At 43.4% G+C, this 21,063-nt stretch overlaps 2 protein-coding genes across 5 annotated transcripts in view; both read left to right on the plus strand.

Moving 5' to 3' along the window:
* Nucleotides 1-10,754, plus strand: part of ZMYM6 (zinc finger MYM-type containing 6) — a 44,479-nt gene extending 33,725 nt beyond the window's left edge. For all 4 annotated transcript variants that reach the window (XM_055391423.2, XM_055391417.2, XM_063700452.1 and 1 more), the window contains 2 exons: nt 5,334-5,487; nt 8,801-10,754. In XM_055391423.2, the coding sequence (XP_055247398.1) occupies nt 5,334-5,487; nt 8,801-10,632 (1,986 nt within the window). In that variant the 3' untranslated portion in view covers nt 10,633-10,754. The remainder of the gene's footprint in view (nt 1-5,333; nt 5,488-8,800) is intronic.
* Nucleotides 10,755-12,385: 1,631 nt separating this feature from the next.
* TMEM35B (transmembrane protein 35B) lies at nt 12,386-16,203 on the plus strand. Its single transcript, XM_004025431.4, has 3 exons — nt 12,386-12,537; nt 13,785-13,965; nt 15,618-16,203. Exons 1-3 carry the CDS (start codon nt 12,430-12,432, stop codon nt 15,791-15,793), a joined length of 465 nt encoding a protein of 154 aa, XP_004025480.1. The 5' UTR covers nt 12,386-12,429; the 3' UTR covers nt 15,794-16,203.
* Nucleotides 16,204-21,063: the final 4,860 nt, after the last annotated feature.

The raw sequence follows: 21,063 nt of genomic DNA on the forward strand, positions 1-21,063 counted from the left end.
TAATAAATAATGCTGTGACAACTGAGTAGACATATGGAAGAAAATATAGATTTGCACCTCACAATTTAGACCAAAATAAAGTTCAGATGGAGAAAGACTTAAGAAATTGTAAGTATGTACTCAGAAAAATATAGGAAAAAATTTTAACAGTGTAGAGGTCTTTCTAAATATGTCACAAAACCCGGAAGCCATAAAAGAATCAATGGGGAAATTCAACCATATTTCAAAATCAAAAGACAAATGACAAAATGAAAAGGTTACATACAACTCATGTTACAAAAATCTAGTGTTTTTTAATATGTAAAGAGCTTCTATGGGCCAGGTGCGGTGGCTCATGCCTGTAATCCCAACACTTTGGGAGGCCGAGGTGGGCAAATCTCTTAAGGGCAGGAGTTCAAGACCAGCCTGGCCAACATGGTGAAACCCTCTCTCTACTAAAAATACAAAAATTAGCCGAATGTGTTGGCACATGCCTGTAATCCCAGCTACTCAGGTGGCTAAGGCACGAGGAATTGCTTGATCCCGGGAGGCGGAGGTTGCAATGAGCCGAGATCACGCCACTGCACTCCAGTCTGGGTGACAGAGTGAGACTGTCTCAAAAAACAAAACAAAAACAAAAAATCCCCAAGGAGCTTCTATGAATCATTTTAAATGCCAGTAGGAAAATGGGCAAAAGTAACATATGCAAAGATATTTAACTTCAAAATGAGAGAAATGCTAGTTAGAACTATGGCTTAATCAGATTGGCAAAGAAAAACGATGGATAACACTGCTAAGGTATTCTTATTGCCAATAGGAGTGTAAATTCATAAAAGTGCTGCAGAGGGCAATTTAGTAGAACCTGTTAAAATTTTAACTTCCATTTACCCAGGAACTCCATTTTTAGGAATTTATCTTCCAGATACATTTTGTACATTTATGAAATGAAGCATGTACAAGGATTTTAATCATAGCATTGTTTATAGTAGCAGAAGCTTGAAAACAACCTAATTTAAATTTCACCAGTGGTCAGGGCCATGGTGCATTCACTCTGAGTTATTGTGTGAATTAGAAAAAAATAGCTCTACATGGGCAGGGTCTGAAATGCACCCTTTTTGAATTTCACACCTATTTATATGGCCTGGCAAGTAGAGTTGCTGTGCAGGCATACACAGTGGCCTTGTTCAGGCTGTAGTTAAAACTGAACAAGGTATATATCCATAACAATGGAATATTACGCAGTTGTTAAAAAAGAATGTGGCAGCTCAGTATATACAGACATAGAGCAGTCTCAAATATCATAAGTGAAAAAAGACACAAAATTGTGTAACATGGTGCCATTTGTGCTACACACACACACACACACACACTCTTGTATATATGTATAGACTATCCCTGGAAGACAACTAATAAATGGGTAATAGTGGTTGCCTCTAAGGATAATTGAATGACTAGGGGAGAATTTTAAAAGGGAAAATTATTTTTTCATTGTGTATTATGTGAATCTTTGAATTTTTTGGCACATCTGTTAAAGAAACATTCATAGAATTTTTTTTTCAAAAGATAAAGGAAAGTGGTAATGAATATGAATAGAGAGTTCACAGAAGAGGAACTACAAATAATGCTTACATGTGAAAAATATCTAACTACACTAAAGTAAAATAATTTTTCACTCATTGAGAAATAACAAAATGGTAATACTCTATTGACTAGGATACTGGGAAAGGCCCACATCTATTGATAATGGTCACATAATTTGATATAATGTCTATCAGTACCATCAGAATTAAAATTATATATTTGGGACCCACCAACAACACTTCTAAGACTTTATTCTGTAGATAAACTAGCACATGTAGAATTAATTTATGTCTAAATATACTCATTGTAGCATTGTTTATAATAGTAAAATATTTATAACATCCTAGATATGTTCATCAGGGATTCTTCAGATTACTTATGGTACATTTAATAATGGAATACTATACAAGCTGTTATTAGGCAGCTTTATACAATGTTATGTCAATGGACCTCCAAGATAGTTTGCTAAGTGACAAGAACAAGGTTCTGAGTCTTGGTAATAATAGGCTACACTTTGTAGTCAGAAGCAACTTTGTTTAATTACATACACCATCTCTAGAAGGATATATAGTAGTGCCACTTATCTGTGGCTTGAAAATATTAAATGGAAAATTCCGGAAATAAACAATTCATAAGTTTTAAATTGTGTGCCATTCTGAGTAGCACGATGAAATCTCATGCCATTCTGCCTGGGATGTAAATCATCTCTGTCTAGCATATGACACTGTGTATACTACCCATCACTAGTCAGTAGCCATCTCAGTTATCAGGTCACAAGAAGAAGGATGAGTACAGCACATTAAGATATTTTGAGAGAGAGTACCTTCACATAACTTTTATTACAGTATATTGTTATAATTGTTCTATTTAGTAGTTACTGTTAACCTCTTATGCCTAATTTATAAATAAAACTTTATCATAGGTATATATGTATAGAAAAAACATAGTGTGTGTGTATATGTATATAGAACCCTATATACATATAGGCAACATATATACATATATGTATATACATATACAACATATATACATATATTGTATATGTGTATATAATCCTGTAGACATATTTCAGGCAACATAGTGGTTGCCTGAAACCATGAATCATACCAAACCCTATATACATATATACATATGTATATATATAGAGAGAGAGCACTTAGCACTTACCACTACCTGGAATTATATATATATATGTATATGTATACATATATACTTACATACGTATATACATATATACGTATGTAAGTATATATTATATATTATATATGTGTATGTAAGTATATATGTATACATACATACATATAGATATGTATATATCCATATTATGATATATTATGGATATATGTATACATATATATGTCTATATATACACACATATATACATGTGTATATAGGGTTCGGTATGATCCATGGTTTCAGGCAACCACTGGGGGTCTTGGAACATATTCCCAGCAGATAAGGGGGAACAACTGTATAAGAAACTGGGAACAGTGGTTGTGTTCAAGGTTGAGTCTGGGTGGACGGCAGTCATTCATGTATAACTTTAATTGCAAAAACCACAGTTATTTTTGTACCAACGCAATACTTCTATACATTTTGAATTTTGCACTGAGTTCATGTATTACTTTTGTTTAAATTAAATTTAAATATAACCTCCAATGGCTTCCCATCACATTTAAAATACAATCCTAATTTTGTTTTTGACTGAGACCTGCCAGATCCTATACAATTTAGTTTCTGCCTACCTCTCCAAATGTATCATTCTCCCCTTGCTTACTGTCTTTCAGCCTTGTTCACTGTCTTTCAACCTTGTTCACTGTCTTTCAGCCTTGTTCTTGTTGATGTTCCTAAAGCATGCCAAGCTTTCTCCCACTTCAGGGTTTTTGCACCTATAGTCTGCCTGCTTGGACTCTTCAGACCTTAGACCTTTGCATGGCTTACTCTTGAATAATTCAAAAGGTCTCTGCTCAGATGTTTACTTCAGAATTGCCCCTCCTCCATGCCATCACTCTCCATTCCTGTACGCTGCTTTATTTTCTTCATCGCACTTATCACTACCTAGAATTATATATTATTTGTTTTACTTGTTTATTTTTTGTGTCTTCCTCTAGAATGTAAGGCTCATACGAGCAGAACTTTGTCTTGTTTTCTGCGGTATCTCCAGGGCTTAGAACAGTGCCTGGCTTGTAGTAAACATTCAGGAAATAAATATTGAGTGAATACACATGTTTTAAGTACATTCCTCCACTCTGTTGTTTGCCCTATAACTTTGTTTTATAAAGACCTTTGTTTACAGAAGTTTTTTTTTTTGGATTAAAAAACTTTACTTTTTGGCCGGGCGCGGTGGCTTACGCCTGTAGTCCCAGCACTTTGGGAGGCCAAGGTGGGCGGATCACGAGGTCAGGAGATTGAGACCATCCTGGCTAACACGGTGAAATCCCATCTCTACTAAAAATGCAAAAAAAATTAGCCGGGCATGGTGGCGGGTGCTTGTAGTCCCAGCTACTCGGGAGGCTGAGGCAGGAGAATGGCATGAACCCGGGAGGCAGAGGTTGCAGTGAGCTGAGATCACGCCACTGCATTCCAGCCTGGGTGACAGAGCGAGACTCCGTCTCAAAAAAAAAAAAAAAATTAATTTACTTTTTAAGAGCTTTATTATGATAGGCAGAATAGTAGCCCCCCAAAGATGTCCATGTCCTTGTCCACAGAATCTGTGAATATGTTACATTACATGGCAAAGGTGAATTAAGGTAGCAAGTGGCATTAGGGTTCCTAATCAGCTAACCTTAAAATAGGGAGATTATCCTGGATCATCTGAGCAGTTTTAAATTTTGAGGTAGTCAAATGTATCAGTCTTTTCTACTTTGATTTACTCTTTTGTGTTTTAAAGAATACTTTGTGATCCCAGCCGGGAGTGGTGGCTCACGCCTGTAATCCCAGCACTTTGGGAGGCCTAGGTGGGCGGATCACGAGGTCAGGAGTTTGAGACCAGCCTGGCCAACATGGTGAAACACCATCTCTACTAAAAATATAAAAAATTAGCCAGGCGTGGTGGCGCATGCCTGTGGTCCCAGCTACTCAGGAGGCTGAGGCACAAGAATTGCTTGAACCTGGGAGGCGAAGGTTGCAGTGAGCTGAGATTGTGTCACTGTACTCCAGCCTGGGTGATAGAGTGAGACTCCGTCTCAAAAACAAAACAAAACAAAACAAAACAAAAAACGAAAAGAATACTTTGTGATCTGTTTATTTGAAAGTTCTCTAGTGACTTTAGTTCTTTTTTTTTTCTGAGATCTTTAATTGATGTGGAATATATTTTTGTGTATGGTCTGAGGTTGAATCTAATTTTTCTGAGTAGCCAGTTGTCCTAATCAGCAAGATTAACAATTGTTTTCATTGTTTTGGTCATACTTATTTTAAAAATATATATTATAGTTATAATTTTTATATTTATAGTTTATAAATATATTTTTATATTTGTAGTTTATAAATATATTTTTATATTTGTAGTTTATAAATATATTTTTATATTTGTAGTTTATAAATATATATTTATATTTATAAATGTTTTTTAAAATCAGTAAATTAAACTAATACTGATTGGGAGAAGTAGGAATCTGTGTGTATTTTCCAAGGTGACTTTTTTATTGCAACCACTCTTTCAGAGGAATTATATTTCTCTTGATGTATATGAACTTTCAATTGATAGCAATTATAGTCAGTGATAAGGTACTAAAAAAAATCTTTCTTTCGTTTCTGAATTTGCTTTTAACTAGGAAAGTACACAGGCAGATGCTATGAAATTTCCATCTTCCCAATCTTCCCAGCCTTCCAGGCTTTTAAAGAACAAAGGCATATCATGCAAACCCGTCACACAGACCAAGGCCACTTCTTGCAAACCACATACACAGCACAAAGAATGTCAGACAGGTATGTATCCTTGTGCATTCCCATGTACAAAGCTTGTTTTCTGGCTTGTTTGTTTTTGTTTTTTAAGAAAGGAAAAGAAAATAATTGACATTCTTAAATGTGAAAACATTCCTTTTCTTGGATCACATACTTTGAATACTTAATTTATTGCTTTCATAATTATTAACACTAATAACCAGCTATCATAACAAGCTATTATAATTACTAACATACAGTTTTAGTTAAAAGCATTAATGATTTAACCTGTTTTTTTTTTTAAATACTGCGAATTCAGTTGTCAGTTGCTAACAGTACAATTAATTTATCTGAGGTATTGGTGACGATGAAAATTGTTTGAGCTTTACTTGAAAAAGTTGTAAAGTATTACTTTTAATCCCACTGCCCTTAGATTTTCAATTGCTTTAATAGTCTACTGTGCCTAAAGCATTGTTTTTTTTGTTTGTTTGTTTGTTTGTTTTGAGATGGAGTTTCACTCTTGTTGCCCAGGCTGGAGTGCAATAGCGTGATCTTGGCTCCATATAACCTCTGCCTCCTGGGTTCAAGCGATTCTCCTGTCTCAGCCTCCTGAGCAGCTGGGATTACAGGTGCCTGCCACCGTGCCCGGCTAATTTTTGTATTTTTAGTAGAGACGGGGTTTCATCACTTTGACCAGGCTGGTTTTGAGCTCCTGACCTCAGGTGATCTGCCTGCCTCGGCCTCCCAAAGTGCTGGGATTACAGGCATGAGCCACCGCCCCTGGCCTGATTTTTGTTTTTAATAATAATTTTACTTCATAGAATACACTATATTTAAAAGCTTAGTCTGTCAACAAGTAGTAAGTTTTTATGTAGGGTACCTTTATTTTGGTAGAAGTCAAGCAGAATCCTGTTTTCCTTCCTCAGGAAATTTATTTTATGTTCCTATTAAAACAATATATTCTTTGTACCTGAATTTATATTGTATACACATTCACACATGGAGAGTACTAAAGGATCTGTGGGCATCTATATGTGTGTATGTGTGTGTATGTTTGTGTGTGTGTGTGTGCTTATGTTTTGAGTTCTAGATTAAATATTGAATTGTTGGTCAGACGTGGTGGTTTATGCCTATAATCCCAGCACTTTGGCAAGCCAACATGGGCGGATCACCTGAGATCAGGAGTTTGAGACCAGCCTGACCAACATGGTGAAACCCCATCTCTACTAAAAATACAAAATTAGCTGGGCATGGTGGCACATGACTGTAATCCCAGCTACTCAGGAGGCTGAGGAAGGAGAATCTCTTGAACCTGGGAGGTAGAGGTTGCGGTGAGCTGAGATCACGCCATTGTGCTCCAACCTGGGCAACAAGAGTGAAACTCCGTCTCTTTTAAAAGAATAAATCTCGAATTGTTTTCTAACAATCGAAATTACTTTTTCATTTGACATTGCATTGGAAACATTATTCCACAACAATATAAATTTAAATATACATTGAGATTATTTTTTCCAATTTTTATTTTATTATGTTTATTTTATTTTATTTTATCTTATTTTATTTTATTCAGGGGGTACATGTGCAGATTTGTTACCTGGGTATGAGATTCTTAACATAGATTTCAGTGTATATAATATAACCAACTCCGTAAGATTGGAAATTTAGATATTTGTATTATAAGCAATGTTGGGTTAAGCTATGTTAATGGGTCTTTGTCCACTTGCCTAATTATGTCCTTAGGATAAATCCTAATCAGTGGAATTATTGATTCAAAGACTATCATCGTTTTTTTTTTTTTTTTTTTTTTTGAGACAGAGTCTATCTCTGTCACCCAGGCTAGAGTGTAGGGGCGCGATCTCGGCTCACTGCAACCTCCACCTGCCAGGTTCAAGCGATTCTCCTGCCTCAGCCCCCTGAGTAGCTGGGATTACAGGCACCCGCCACCATGCCCAGCTAATTTTCTTTTGTATTTTTAGTAGAGATGGGATTTCACAGTGTTGGCAACGCTGGTCTCGAACTCGTGACCTCATGATCCGCCTGCCTCAGCCTCCCAAAGTGCTGGGATTACAAGCGTGAGCCACCGCGCCTGGCCTATCATCTATTCTTAAGTCTTTTGATACCTGTTGCCTAAATTGCCCTCCTGAAAAGTTACATCAATGTATGCTCCAACCAGCAGTGTTCAGGAGGATCCATTTCTCTACAACCTCACTGACACTGAGTATCAAAATTCAGAAAGGTTGAATATACAGTACAGTGAACACTAGTATACTCTTCATCCAGATTAATGAAATGTTAACTTTTTGCAATATTTATTTTCTTTTTTTTTCTGGATTGTTTGAAAGTAAAACATTATTTTTCTGTCTCTTTTTCTTCCTTTTCTTTCTTTTTTTTTGAGATGGAGTTTCACTCTTGTCTCCCAGGCCGGAGTGCAATGACATGATCTCGGCACATTGCAACCTCCGCCTCCCGGGTTCAAGCGATTCTCCTGCCTCAGCCTCTCAAGTAGCTGAGATTATAGGCATGTACCACCATGCCTGGCTAATTTTGTGTTTTTAGTAGAGACGGGGTTTCACCACGTTGGCCTGGCTGGTCTCGAACTCCTAACCTCAGGTGATCTGCCCGCCTTGGCCTCCCAAAGTGCTGGGATTACAGGTGTGAGCCCCATGCCTGGCCTTTTTTTTCTCTTTCTTTAAAAAAATTTTTTGACACCAGTGTCACTCACCAATAAAAAATTTATTCTTTTTGTTTTTTTTTGAGACATAGTCTCAAGAGTGCAGTGGTGTGATCATGGCTCTCTGCAGCCTCAACCTCCTGGGCTCAGGCAATCCTCTTGCTTTAGCTACCCAAGTAGCTGGGACTATAGGTGTGTGCCATTGCATCCAGCCAATTTTTCTTCTTCTTTTTTTTTTTTTTTTAAATGTAGAGATGGAGTTTCGCCATGTTGCCCAGGCTGGTCTCTAACTCCAGGGCTCAAGTGACCCACCCACCTTGGCGTCCCAAAGCGCTGGGATTATAGGTGTGAGCCACCCTGCTCAGCCAAAAAGTTTATTGTTAATTTGATGTGTATCATGGTCTTCAGCCCTAATTTCAATAACCTATTGGGTGCTTGGGATTACTTGTACATGTACCACATCCTACAGTTTTATTATACCTAGTGATCAAGCTTTGGGCAAAGGAGAAAATCAGTTTTCAGTAGCATCATTGGAAGTATTATGATTTGTGCTTAAATTTTTACCAGTGCATTCTTTTGATAAATAGAAATAGTAACAAAATATGAATTCTAAATATGTGGGGAGATACATAAAGAACATTGCTTATTTGTTCTTGAAAATAACAGTGATTCAAATATTTCATTCAGATTTACCTATGCCTAATGAAAAAAATGATGCAGAACTTGATTCTCCACCTTCAAAGAAAAAGAGATTAGTTTTTTTCCAGACTTATGATACAGAATATTTAAAAGTTGGTTTTATTATCTGTCCTGGATCAAAAGAAAGTTCACCAAGGCCACAGTGTGTCATTTGTGGAGAGATCTTATCCAGTGAAAACATGAAGCCAGCAAATCTTTCTCATCATTTGAAGACAAAACATTCAGAATTAGAAAACAAACCAGTAGATTTTTTTGAACAAAAATCTTTAGAAATGGAATGTCAAAATAGTTCTTTAAAAAAGTGTTTACTAGTTGAAAAGTCACTTGTGAAAGCTTCTTATTTAATTGCTTTCCAAACTGCTGCAAGCAAGAAGCCATTCTCCATTGCTGAAGAATTAATTAAACCATATTTAGTAGAAATGTGTTCAGAAGTTTTGGGTTCAAGTGCTGGAGACAAAATGAAAACTATTCCACTTTCTAATGTTACAATTCAACACAGGATTGATGAACTATCTGCAGACATTGAAGACCAGCTGATTCAAAAGGTCAGAGAGTCAAAGTGGTTTGCCCTTCAGATAGATGAGTCATCAGAAATCTCAAATATCACACTTCTTTTGTGCTATATTCGTTTCATTGATTATGATTGTCGTGATGTAAAAGAAGAATTATTATTTTGCATTGAAATGCCTACTCAAATAACTGGTTTTGAAATATTTGAACTAATAAATAAATATATTGATAGTAAATTTTTGAATTGGAAACATTGTGTTGGTCTCTGTACCGATGGGGCTGCAAGCATGACTGGCAGGTATTCTGGTTTAAAAGCAAAAATTCAAGAAGTTGCCATGAATACAGCGGCATTTACACATTGTTTTATTCACCGTGAACGTTTAGTGGCAGAAAAGTTGTCTCCATGTTTACATAAAATTCTTTTGCAGTCAGCACAAATTTTAAGTTTTATAAAGAGCAATGCATTAAATTCACGTATGTTAACAATTTTGTGTGAAGAGATGGGATCTGAGCATGTGAGTTTACCGCTTCATGCTGAAGTACGTTGGATATCAAGAGGGAGAATGTTAAAAAGATTATTTGAATTACGACATGAGATTGAAATATTTTTAAGTCAAAAGCATTCAGATTTGGCCAAGTATTTTCATGATGAGGAATGGGTTGCAAAGCTGGCCTACTTATCAGATATATTTTCACTTATAAATGAATTAAATTTAAGTCTCCAAGGAACTTTGACTACTTTCTTCAATTTGTGTAATAAAATTGATGTATTTAAGAGAAAGTTAAAAATGTGGTTGAAGCGCACACAAGAGAATGATTATGACATGTTCCCTTCATTTTCTGAATTCTCAAATTCATCAGGCTTAAATATGACAGAGATCACAAGGATTATTTTTGAGCACCTGGAAGGACTTTCTCAAGTGTTCAGTGACTGTTTTCCACCAGAACAAGACTTGCGTTCAGGAAATTTGTGGATAATTCACCCTTTTATGAATCACCAAAATAATAATCTCACCGACTTCGAAGAAGAAAAGCTAACACAGCTATCTTCAGATTTAGGATTACAATCACTATTTAAATCAGTGTCTGTAACTCAGTTTTGGATAAATGCAAAGACAAGTTACCCAGAACTCCATGAAAGGGCAATGAAATTTTTATTACCCTTTTCAACTGTTTATTTATGTGATGCTGCCTTTTCAGCTTTGACTGAGTCAAAACAAAAAAATCTGTTGGGTTCTGGCCCTGCCCTAAGACTTGCAGTCACATCTTTAATTCCAAGGATAGAAAAATTAGTGAAGGAGAAAGAGTAGCAATATGCACATTGCTTAACAGTGAAGTCAATAATCTTGTGTTAAGTTTTGTATAAGTATCCTAAAAGATAATTTCCTAATGTGGATTTGTGTTTTCAGTGATTAAATGTTTTAATAATTTTTCCCTTTTTGTTGAGGAATTTAATAATTATGATTGTTATAAATAATTATGTATAATTATAATCTAGGGTAGAAAATTTAGTTATTTCATTAAATTTGGATTAGTGACAAAGACTGCAGGTAATGAGAAGCCCAGTTTATAATGTAACAGCACAACCTGGATGTTGAAACAGCTTGGCCTTTAGAAGCAAGTGGAATATTTCAGTCTTCTAGCCAGCCAGCTACTTACCCCTGCAAAGTTGTGAGTAGGTGGAAAAGATAGATCTTTTTTTTGAGATGGAGTTTTGCTCTTGTTGCCCAGGCTGGAGTGCAATGGCGTGATCTCGGCTCACTGGAACCTCTGCCTCCTAGGTTCAAACAATTCTCCTGTCTCAGCCTTCCAAGTAGCTGGGGTTACAGGCATGTGCCACCATGCCCGTCTATTGTATTTTTTTTAGTAGAGACGGGGTTTCACCATATTGGTCAGGCTGGTCTCTATCTCCTGACCTCAAGTGATCCACCTGCCTCGGCCTCCCGAAGTGCTGGGATTACAAGTGTGAGCCACCATGCCCAGCTGGAAAAAGATAGATCTAAGCAGCTTGGGTAACTATAAATGGAAGCAGCAGGGGGATTTGAGACCCCTGCTTGGGGCCTTTCTGGCCCAATATACCAGGGCTTAGGAAACTTTTTAAATAAAGAGCCAGATAGTAAATATTTTCAGCTTTGCAGGCCATACTGTCACAACTACTTAATTCTGCAGTTGCAGTGCAAAAGCAGCCATAGACAATATGCAGATGAGTGTGGCTGTTTTTAAATAAAACTTATTCGTGAACACTGAAATATGAATTTCATATAATTTTCCTATGTCACACAAGCTTCTTTAAAAAATGTTTTTATCATAAAAAATGTAAACAAACATTATTAGCTTGGGGGAAGGGGAGAAGCATGGAAAAAAATCAGACATCTGGCCAAATTTGGCCCATGGTTTGCCCATCCCAGCTTTAGACAGATTTCCAGGTAAGAGCAAATGGGCCAGGAGTGGACTGTAGGGCTTGGTTCAGTGAAAGCCTCTCTATCCATGCAAGTATCTGAATTTTCAAACACCTTTCACATTTCATTGTCAGCCGAGATAAATTAGAGGGAAAAGATATCTCAGGCAAAGAGACTTATTTAATAATTAATGGTTATTGATTTATTACAATTTTATAAATTAATTTACTAATTTACAAATAACTTTCTGAGCTCTTACATGTGCAGGCACTGCGCTAGGCCTGTTACAAACTCTGGGGAACTGAGTTATCCCCATATACAGATGCAGATACTGAGGCCCTTTGGGGTTGGGTGACAGCTGAGATCCCACAGCTAGTGTGGCACAGGCAGGAACGAAGCCCGGGGTCTTTTGATGGTAGCTGAACCGCACCCAGACACCCACCCGTGTCTGCCAGCACTCCGTATTGGCTGGGAAACACTCCCTGAATCCAAAGGTGCCGGTTTAGTCAGTTACCAGCCAGTGGTCCTCAAGTGTCCCCACCTGTAAGATGGGGGCGCCCTGCCCCAGTACTGCAGCCTCGCGACCCCCTGGAGGGTGGGAGACGGTAGCTCAGGCGAGTCTTCCGGCTGCCCCGGGGAGGGAGGAAATGAGCCGGCGGCAGGGGCGGGTTTTCGGCGGGGCCAACCCACGGTGCGGGGAGCGCGGCCATGGCGCTCCTGCTCTCGGTGCTGCGTGTACTGCTGGGCGGCTTCTTCGCGCTCGTGGGGTTGGCCAAGCTCTCAGAGGAGATCTCGGCTCCAGTTTCGGAGCGGATGGTGAGCGGCGCGGGCGGGCGGCCGGGGATCGGGCCCGCGGCGGCGTGTGCTCCGCCCTGCCGCTCCTCGCCCCCGGCCCGGCAGGCCGCCTTCGGGCTTCCGAGGCTCAGCTGGAGCTGGGGGAAAGCGCCTGGTTTTCGACTGAGGCGCAGGTCCTGCCTGGGGAGTTCCTCGAGTTCTCTGGATCTTCCCTAGACGGAAGGGGACAGAACCTCCCCTTCCTGCAGAACATTGGTGGCCCCAGGCAAATCTAGAGCCTTAGGAGGTCCCTCCCACTCCCCCGGACCCTGGGGGAGGATGATGCGGTGGGAAAATGAGCTCACTCCCCGCTCTCTTCCCTCTTTTCGCCGTTTGCTTCAGTTTTTGGGAGGTTCGTGGGGTTGGGGTGTAGTAATCCTGGCTTTGCAGGGAAGGAAGCCCACCCTGAAGGGCAAGTATATCTGCTAAAGGTTGCACATCTAGTCAGGAAGCAGGACACAAGCTAGACACTCCTAACTCGGAACCCAGAGAGGGAAGCCTCTCGGAAGCCTGAGAGGGATGCCCTGAAGTCGTCTTTCAGCCTTCTGTCTAGTTCCAGACTCATGGGAAAGCTTTCATATCCTGTTCACCAATCTCCCCAGTCCCTCAAAAGAGCCAGACTTGTAGACCCCTGCTGGCATCTCTCTCCAAGGCCTGGATAAATCCTCAGAGACAGACAGCTTAGAGCTGCTTCCCAGCAGAGCTGAGGAGGGGAGGTAGAGCTGAGGAGTGGGAACAGGAAAAAGCAACCCCGAAAGTAAGGATGAAGTTGTCATTTGGCTCAGGGGAGGGCCTGCCTTGACAAGAAGAGTCACTTTGAGCCCACCTAACTCTGCCTCACCTCCAAATATTCCCTGTACAGCAGCCTTAAGAGAAACCAGGCCAGGCACAAAGAAGGAAACTGTGGAATTCCCCAGGCCTTGGCACTAGGGAGCCAAGCCCAGCCCCCTCCTCCTGGGATTTGGGGCTGGGTTGTAATCTCTTGAGAGGTCTAGTGAGAAAATCAATCTCTGTACCACTTGGAGCATGGAGCCTGTTTCCTGATTACAAAGCTCAGCGCCACAGGGCAGCCCTCTCCTCTTCAGGCTGACCTCAGCCCTGGACCTGACCTAGAGTAGTAGTTCTTTTCTCTGGGAAGTTGAGGGCACAGGCATAGATATGCCATGGAGCATCTGGGGAGCTCATCCTTGTTGAACATGAGGCTAACAGGCATTCCTTGCCACCCCTAGAACGCCCTGTTCGTGCAGTTTGCTGAGGTGTTCCCGCTGAAGGTATTTGGCTACCAGCCAGATCCCCTGAACTACCAAATAGCTGTGGGCTTTCTGGAACTGCTGGCTGGGTTGCTGCTGGTCATGGGCCCACCGATGCTGCAAGAGATCAGTAACTTGTTCTTGATTCTGCTCATGATGGGTAAGGGGGCCAACTGGCCTGAGAAAATGGGGTCTTCTGGGGGAGGATTAAGGAAAGACCTGGCTGTTCCCCCTTACTGTTGCCACCCTTCTTTTTTCTCTGGGATCAAGAGCACTTCCTGCTCTACCACAGTTTCCATGGTCTTCAAACTAGCACAGGTATTTTTTTTTTTTTTTTTTTTTTTGAGATGGAGTCTCGCTCTTTCGCCCAGGCTGAACTGCAGTGGCGCTCTCTCTGCTCACTGCAACCTCCGCCTCCTGGGTTCACACCATTCTCCTGCCTCAGCCTCCCGAGTAGCTGGGACTACAGGCGCCTGCCACAGCGCCCGACTGATTTTTTTGTATTTTTAGTAGAGACAGAGTTTCACCGTGTTAGCCAGGATGGTCTCGATCTCCTGAACTCGTGATCTGCCCGCCTTGGCCTCCCAAAGTGCTAGGATTACAGGCGTGAGCCACTGTGCCCGGCCTAGCACAGGTACTTTTTAAACTTAATATGCTAGAACATTATCACATGTTAAGTGTACCTTCTACCTCCTCAATTCTAATGGCTGCATAGTATTCCCTTGTGAAGATATATTGCAAGCTCAGTGTCTCTGCTCCTTCCTCCACACATCCACTCCTGGGATGAGGGGATGGAGGAGCAGCTGCCATTTGATGCATGTGTCTGGCAGATTGGTGTAGAGAGCAGGGAAGCTGGAGAACCTTGAACAGGAAGGCAGAGAATTTCCCTAGGGAGTCCCCCTCAAGTAGCTCTGCCCACAGGAACTGCTGATGTGCAAAGACAGCTGTTGCTTCAAAGGCCAGATATCTTCAGGCTCTTCTATATGCCCTGGCATCTGTTACCATTGCTGCCACCGCTACCAGGCTTGCTTCCATCTCTGGAGCTTCTCCCATTTTCAGATCTTTCCCATACCTCCAACCAACAGCCCCTGGGCTAGTCCTTCCCTCCATCTTAATCTTAGTAGATGTAGGATTAAGAAAGGAGAAGGGGCCAGACACGGTGGCTCATGCCTGTAATCCCAGCACTTTGGGAGGCCGAGGCGGGCAGATCACAAGGTCAGGAGTTCAAGACCAGCCTGACCAACATGATGAAACCCCGTCTCTACTAAAAATACAAACATTAGCTGGGTGTGGTTGTGCGCGCCTGTAATCCCAGCTACTCAGGAGGCTGAGGCAGGAGAATCGCTTGAAGCCAGTACCCAGAACCCAGTAGCCCAGCTACTCAGAAGGCTGGCAGGAGATCACGTCATTGCACTCCAGCCTGGGTGACAGAGCAAGCCTCTGCCTCAAAAAAAAAAAAAAAAAAAAAAAAAAAGGAAAGGAGAAGGATCAGGGAGATTTTTTTTTCTAAAATCTATCCACTCTAGCCACTGCCCTATTTGGCTGGGTCATTCCCGTTTCTTTCTTGTCCTCTGAGAGGGGCAACTGTTGCCACTGCTGCTGTTGTTCAAGAGGCTTCTAATTTCCTGGTCCTGCTTTCTCCAGGAGGCTAGAGATGAATGCGGCTAGTTTTGGGAATGTGCGTTGGGAGTGGTGGGGGTGTTTAATGGGAGGGCTTGGGCTGGAGTGGGTCAGCCTAAACTAGAGAGCCCTGAGCTCCTGGATCTCCTGGGTTCTTCCAAGGAGCCTCAGGGACCTCACTTTCCATTCCAGGGGCTATCTTCACCTTGGCAGCTCTGAAAGAATCACTAAGCACCTGTATCCCGGCCATTGTCTGCCTGGGGTTCCTGCTGCTGCTGAATGTCGGCCAGCTCTTAGCCCAGACTAAGAAGGTGGTCAGACCCACTAGGAAGAAGACTCTAAGTACATTCAAGGAATCCTGGAAGTAGAGCATCTCTGTCTCTTCATGCCATGCAGCTGTCACAGCAGGAACATGGTAGAACACAGAGTCTATCATCTTGTTACCAGTATAATATCCAGGGTCAGCCAGTGTTGAAAGAGACATTTTGTCTACCTGGCACTGCTTTCTCTTTTTAGCTTTACTACTCTTTTGTGAGGAGTACATGTTATGCATATTAACATTCCTCATGTCATATGAAAATACAAAATAAGCAGAAAAGAAATTTAAATCAACCAAAATTCTGATGCCCCAAATAACCACTTTTAATGCCTTGGTGTAAGTATACCTCTGAACTTTTTTCTGTGCCTTTAAACAGATACATATTTTTTTAAATGAAAATAAAACCATATATCCTATTTTATTTCCTCCTTTTAAAACCTTATAAACTATAACACTGTTTCATGTCTCTTTTGCCTCGTTGCTGTTAATGGCTGCATAGTATTCCATTGCAAGGATGTACTATAATGTATTTAACCCCCCATGAGGAACATTTGGGTTATTCTCAATTTTTTGCTCTCGTAAGCCTCACAGTAAATCACTTTTGCATACTTATTTTCTTCCCCTAGAAGTGAGGGTGCTGGTTCAAAACACATGCATGTTTTTAAGGTTTTTAATACATATTTAAAATGAACAGGTTCTGTATGCAGAGCTTAGGTACTTGCTTCTGCCTATGCCCTTTGAGACACATTAGAGATTCCCTCCCACTCCTTTTTTTCTCTGACATATTAGATGTGCAGAGCTAACAGGTAGGCATTAAGTCATTTGACAGGACCTGAAATCAAGCTCTGGTGGTGATCTGTGGCACCCAGTCCAGTGCTCCTTGACACCTACGTGGAGGTGAGGGACAGCCAACTCCATGAAATGCTGAATGGTACAGCAGGGCCCAAAGCCTGGGAGGAATCCCAGAGGTCCTTGGGGGTAGGAAGGGTGCATATGTGTGACAGTTCTCGGGGGAAAAGTGGACAACACGTTAGGGCACCTGCTATTATGTCACCACCATCTTTATCTTAGGTTGGCAGGGCTGTGGGCTTTTGGGAAGTGATGTACCTCCCATGAGGGACTGTAGTGAGAAACAGTTCACTTATTTATGCAAATATTCTAGCTATCAGCCTACAGATTGCTTTGAGGGTGGAAAAGAAGTCTCTATTACTCCATTTCATGCTCACTACAAAATGCTAATTCCCATTCTGACTAGTGTGAACCTCAGGCAAGGTGACACTCTCAGTTGGATTTTTTCTTCTGAGTCTGAAAGCATAGTGATGTAGTCTGCCTATAGTAAGGATAGATAGATTACACTAAATAAATGGTAGTGTCAAAACAATAAGGAAACCTTTTCTCTCATGTAAGAGGTCCAGAGATAACCACTTCAGTTTCAATGTTGGTCAGTTTGCCTAATGATGGCATCAAGAATCAACATTCTTTAGACTTTCTGCTCTGCTGCTTTCAGTGTATTGGCTGTTGCCCTCAGAGTTGCGAAATAGCTGCAGCAGCTCCAGACAGCGCATTTGCTATAATATTGAAAGGTGAAAAGAGAGGAAGGGTGCCTTAGAAGACCCTAGATTTTCGCATAGATCTCACTGGGCAGAGCTATGTCCCATTTCCATTCCTAGACTAATGACTGGCAGGAGAATGGAATTCCCATGATGGACTTAGACTAAGATTTACCCACACTGGTCAGCAAGGAAGAAGAGGGGATAGACAATGGTTTCTGTCACTTACTAGCTTATTTGAAAACTATGGATAATGATAGTAACTATTTCATAGCCTGGCACATAGTAAATGTTAAGTAAATGCTAGTCATTATTAAATATTGATTTGTTTTACAGATGAGAAAATGCATTTGGAAAGCTTGAGTGCCTATATATCAGACCTGGAACTAGAACTAAGTCCTAATTGATTCCAGAACTCAAACTTTTCACTGCACCAGCTGCCAAAGCTGAAAATGGACAGGCATGGCACCCCTGCTGTCTTCAATCTGAGGGTAGATGGGATGACCTGTCTGGGGTGATGAAATCTGCCCTGCTTTCCCAGCATTTCCCCTCTGATTGGAATTTTTTTTTTTTTTTTTTTGAGATGGGGTTTCACCATGTTGGCCAGGCTGGTCTCGAACTCCTGACCTCAGGTGATCCGCCTGCCTCGGCCTCCCAAAGTGCTGGGGTTACAGGCATTAGCCACTGTGCCCATCTTGCTTGGAAATTTTGAAGCCCATGAAAGTAGAGCCTGGAGCCCCGAGGATCCTGGTCTTATTCTTTCTCCACCCCTTCCAGGATTCCACCGCCAGCCCGTCTCCTGCCAGGATGGACTTTGAGTAAAACCTCTCGCAGCTAGCATTAGATTGAGGGCTCCTGTTTACCAAGTCTGGGTCTGTAGGCTGATAAGCAGCTACTGGGCCCCCCCAAGCTTGGCTGTAGGACTGCCCAGCAGCTGCAGGAAAGTCAGGGTGCTAGAGGAGTAGGCTGGGCAGCTGGTGTGTACAAGCAGTTGGGATTGACAGCAGCAGGAGGATCTTGAGCCCAAGCAGTGCCTCCTTAGCAGCCCAAGGAGAAGCCAGGCCTCAGGAAATGTGCCCCCCAAACTACAGCCTAAATCTAGGTCAGCTCAGCACGATGACGTTCAGCTGCCTGCCCTTCCTAATACATTTTTATCTCCCTCCCTGTGCTGAAGGCTTTCTTGTTCTCCGATGACACTCCCTTCCCTTGGGGCCCTACTGCAGCCCCAAAAACCCAGCTCATAGCTGCCACAGGTGGGCTCCAGCTCTTCCAGCTGTCGGACCCATTCTTCATGTCGTTTCTTGGGATTAGCTGGCGATAGGAGGGTCTGGGATGTGTGGGTGGGAGGGGAGTCTCCCCTGTCTCAGATCCTTGAAGTCAGGACCCCAGAGAGAACTCCAGCAGCCATTATAGCAAGAGGTAAGAAAGGAACAGTATGGTAGGATGGCAGGGGATGGGTCGGGGTGGGGCTACAGGCATGGAGAACAGAATAGAGGAAGGTGGGAAAGGAAATACAGTTACCCAGGGTCTCAGAAAGGATTGGAGCCTGAGATGCTCAAAGGCAAAAATGCAGATTTTGGAAGAACTGAGTTTTAGGACATCCTAGGAGTGTGTAAGTGTGTCACAAATAGTAACAGGACATTGGTTTGTGCACTTACTCCCTTGGGAAGAGGGTAGGAATATGCCCAGATGTTTTTGTGTTGTTTCGTGTGCCTGGGGTGTCTGTGTCTCTGACACACTGTGTGTGCCTGTGTGAGTGTACACATTTATCTATGTGCTGCCTAGAAGGGAAGGGAACTAACAGTAATGAAGTATCTCCCCAGTGTCAGCCACAGGGCTCAGTTTTACTTATGTTTTCTCATAATCCTCCCAACAACCCTGTGAGGTAGGTATTTTCATCTCCATTTTACTGCAGCAAAGACAGGCTCAGTGAAGCTGAGTAATTTGCCCAGGGTCACATGGCAAATAGATGTGTGTTATCTAGAATCTGCCTGATTGCTGGGTCTGTGCACTTTTTGCTTTTCTGTCCAGAGGTTTGAGTCTGACCCAGGACCTCTTTGTGGTCAAAAAGTGAGGGGGAGGAAACAGGATGAAAGGCTTGAGAGTGGCAAAAGCTTTTCAGCCCAGCCAAGGGTGCTCCAGGCAAGCGCTGGGGCACCTCTCTGGGAGAGGACCTTCACCAAGGCAAGTCCGAGGTCAGTGTGCATAGGCACTGCACCGCAAGCCCATTCCTCCATCCATGCTTCTCATCTGGGTGGCACAGGGATGGGGGCGGGGGGGGGTGCGGGTGTTGGGGCTTTTTCTGGAAAGGCCTCTTCTTTATATTTCAGCCTGTTTCTCCAGAACTCCCTGTTGGCTCATTCCTATGTGGGTTTACTGCACAGGTCTGTGCCCCAACATGTATGAACCATACTCCATCTGTGAGGGGCGTCTCTACCCTCTCAGTCACTAAGGTTGGAAATTTCCAAGTTATCTAGGACTCCTGCCTCTTCCTCGCTTCCCACAGCTTGTCACCAAAAACTCTGGAGTCCATACCCTCCTCTCAGCAGCTGCTGGCCAGGTTCGGTCTTCATTCCCTCTCACATGGACTCTGCCTCTAGTGTCCCCTCCCAGCAAGGGCTGAAGAAGAGGAGACTGGGGTGGGAGAAGGTGGAATGGGGGCTGCCTTTGTCGCTAGCCTCCGCAGTAACCTTTCTTCTGCCACTTCAAGGTCAGAGATGAACAGCAGTGTTGGGGACCTGGGTGTTGGCGGCTGCAGCCTCTGGGATGACCCTGCTCGCTTCATCGTGGTGCCCGCGGCCTATGCCTTGGCACTGGGCTTGGGGCTGCCAGCCAACGTGGCGGCCCTGGCAATGTTCATCCGCAGCGGCGGGCGCCTGGGCCAGGCCCTGCTTCTCTACCTGTTCAACCTGGCTCTGGTTGATGAGTTCTTCACGCTCACGCTGCAGCTGTGGCTCACCTACCACCTGGGCCTGGCCCGGAGGCCGCCTGCCACGCGGCCGGGGCTACCTACTACGTGTCCACTTATGCGGCGGTGGTCTTCGCCGGGCTCATCAGCGTGTGCCGCTGCGGCTTCGTACGCGGCCCCGGGCCCAGGGCGGCTGCCCGCCTGGCCCTGTGCCTACGGCGCCCCGCGCGCGCTGCCTGCGCCTTCGCTTGGCTGGCCGGCCTGGCCCCTCCCTGCCTGGAGTACCGCTGGGCAAGCTCGGGGCTGGCCTCCTCCACGGTGGCCTTCGCGGCCGCCTTCCTGCTGGTGCTCGCGGCCAACGTGAGCCTGGCGCGGGCGCTCAAGGCGCCCTCTGGCCCGGGCCCGGGCCCTGCAACCGCCGGCGCGCGCCGGCGCGCGGCCAAGACCACGGTCCTGGGGTTCCTGCTGGTCTTCGCCCTCAGTCTGGCGCCCTACCACTTGCTGCTGGCGCCCTAGGTGGCTGGGGGGGAAGACAACGGAGACCGGTGTCGCGCCGCCTCCACGCTCGACATCCTGCACACCCTCAGCCTGGCGCTGCTGAGCCTCAACAGCTGCCTGGACCCACTCATCTGCTGCTTCTTCGTGCGCCGCTTCCACCAGGACTGCTGCTGGGCACTGAGCTGCCGCCTGGTGAAGGGGGCGCCCAGGGCGCATGGGGCCTCCTTGGCCTCCTCTTGGAGAGTCTCCTGGCCTCCCCTCCTGTCTCACCCCCCTGTCACCCTCCCAGTGGCATCCAGAGTGGAGAAAACTCTTTGGAAAGACCTAGATTCTAATCCTGACGCAACCACATACTACCCCTGT

Source organism: Gorilla gorilla, chromosome 1 (assembly GCF_029281585.2).
Source record: "Gorilla gorilla gorilla isolate KB3781 chromosome 1, NHGRI_mGorGor1-v2.1_pri, whole genome shotgun sequence".
In the NCBI taxonomy this organism is placed as follows: domain Eukaryota; kingdom Metazoa; phylum Chordata; class Mammalia; order Primates; family Hominidae; genus Gorilla; species Gorilla gorilla.

What these genes read in the sequence shown, in the direction of transcription:
- TMEM35B (XM_004025431.4), top strand. Translation starts at nt 12,430, where the DNA reads ATGGCGCTCCTGCTCTCGGTGCTGCGTGTACTGCTGGGCGGCTTCTTC. An exon ending in CTCCAGTTTCGGAGCGGATG is followed by an intron (nt 12,538 to 13,784) that starts GTGAGCGGCGCG and finishes TGCCACCCCTAG; the next exon opens with AACGCCCTGTTCGTGCAGTT. An exon ending in CTTGATTCTGCTCATGATGG is followed by an intron (nt 13,966 to 15,617) that starts GTAAGGGGGCCA and finishes TTTCCATTCCAG; the next exon opens with GGGCTATCTTCACCTTGGCA.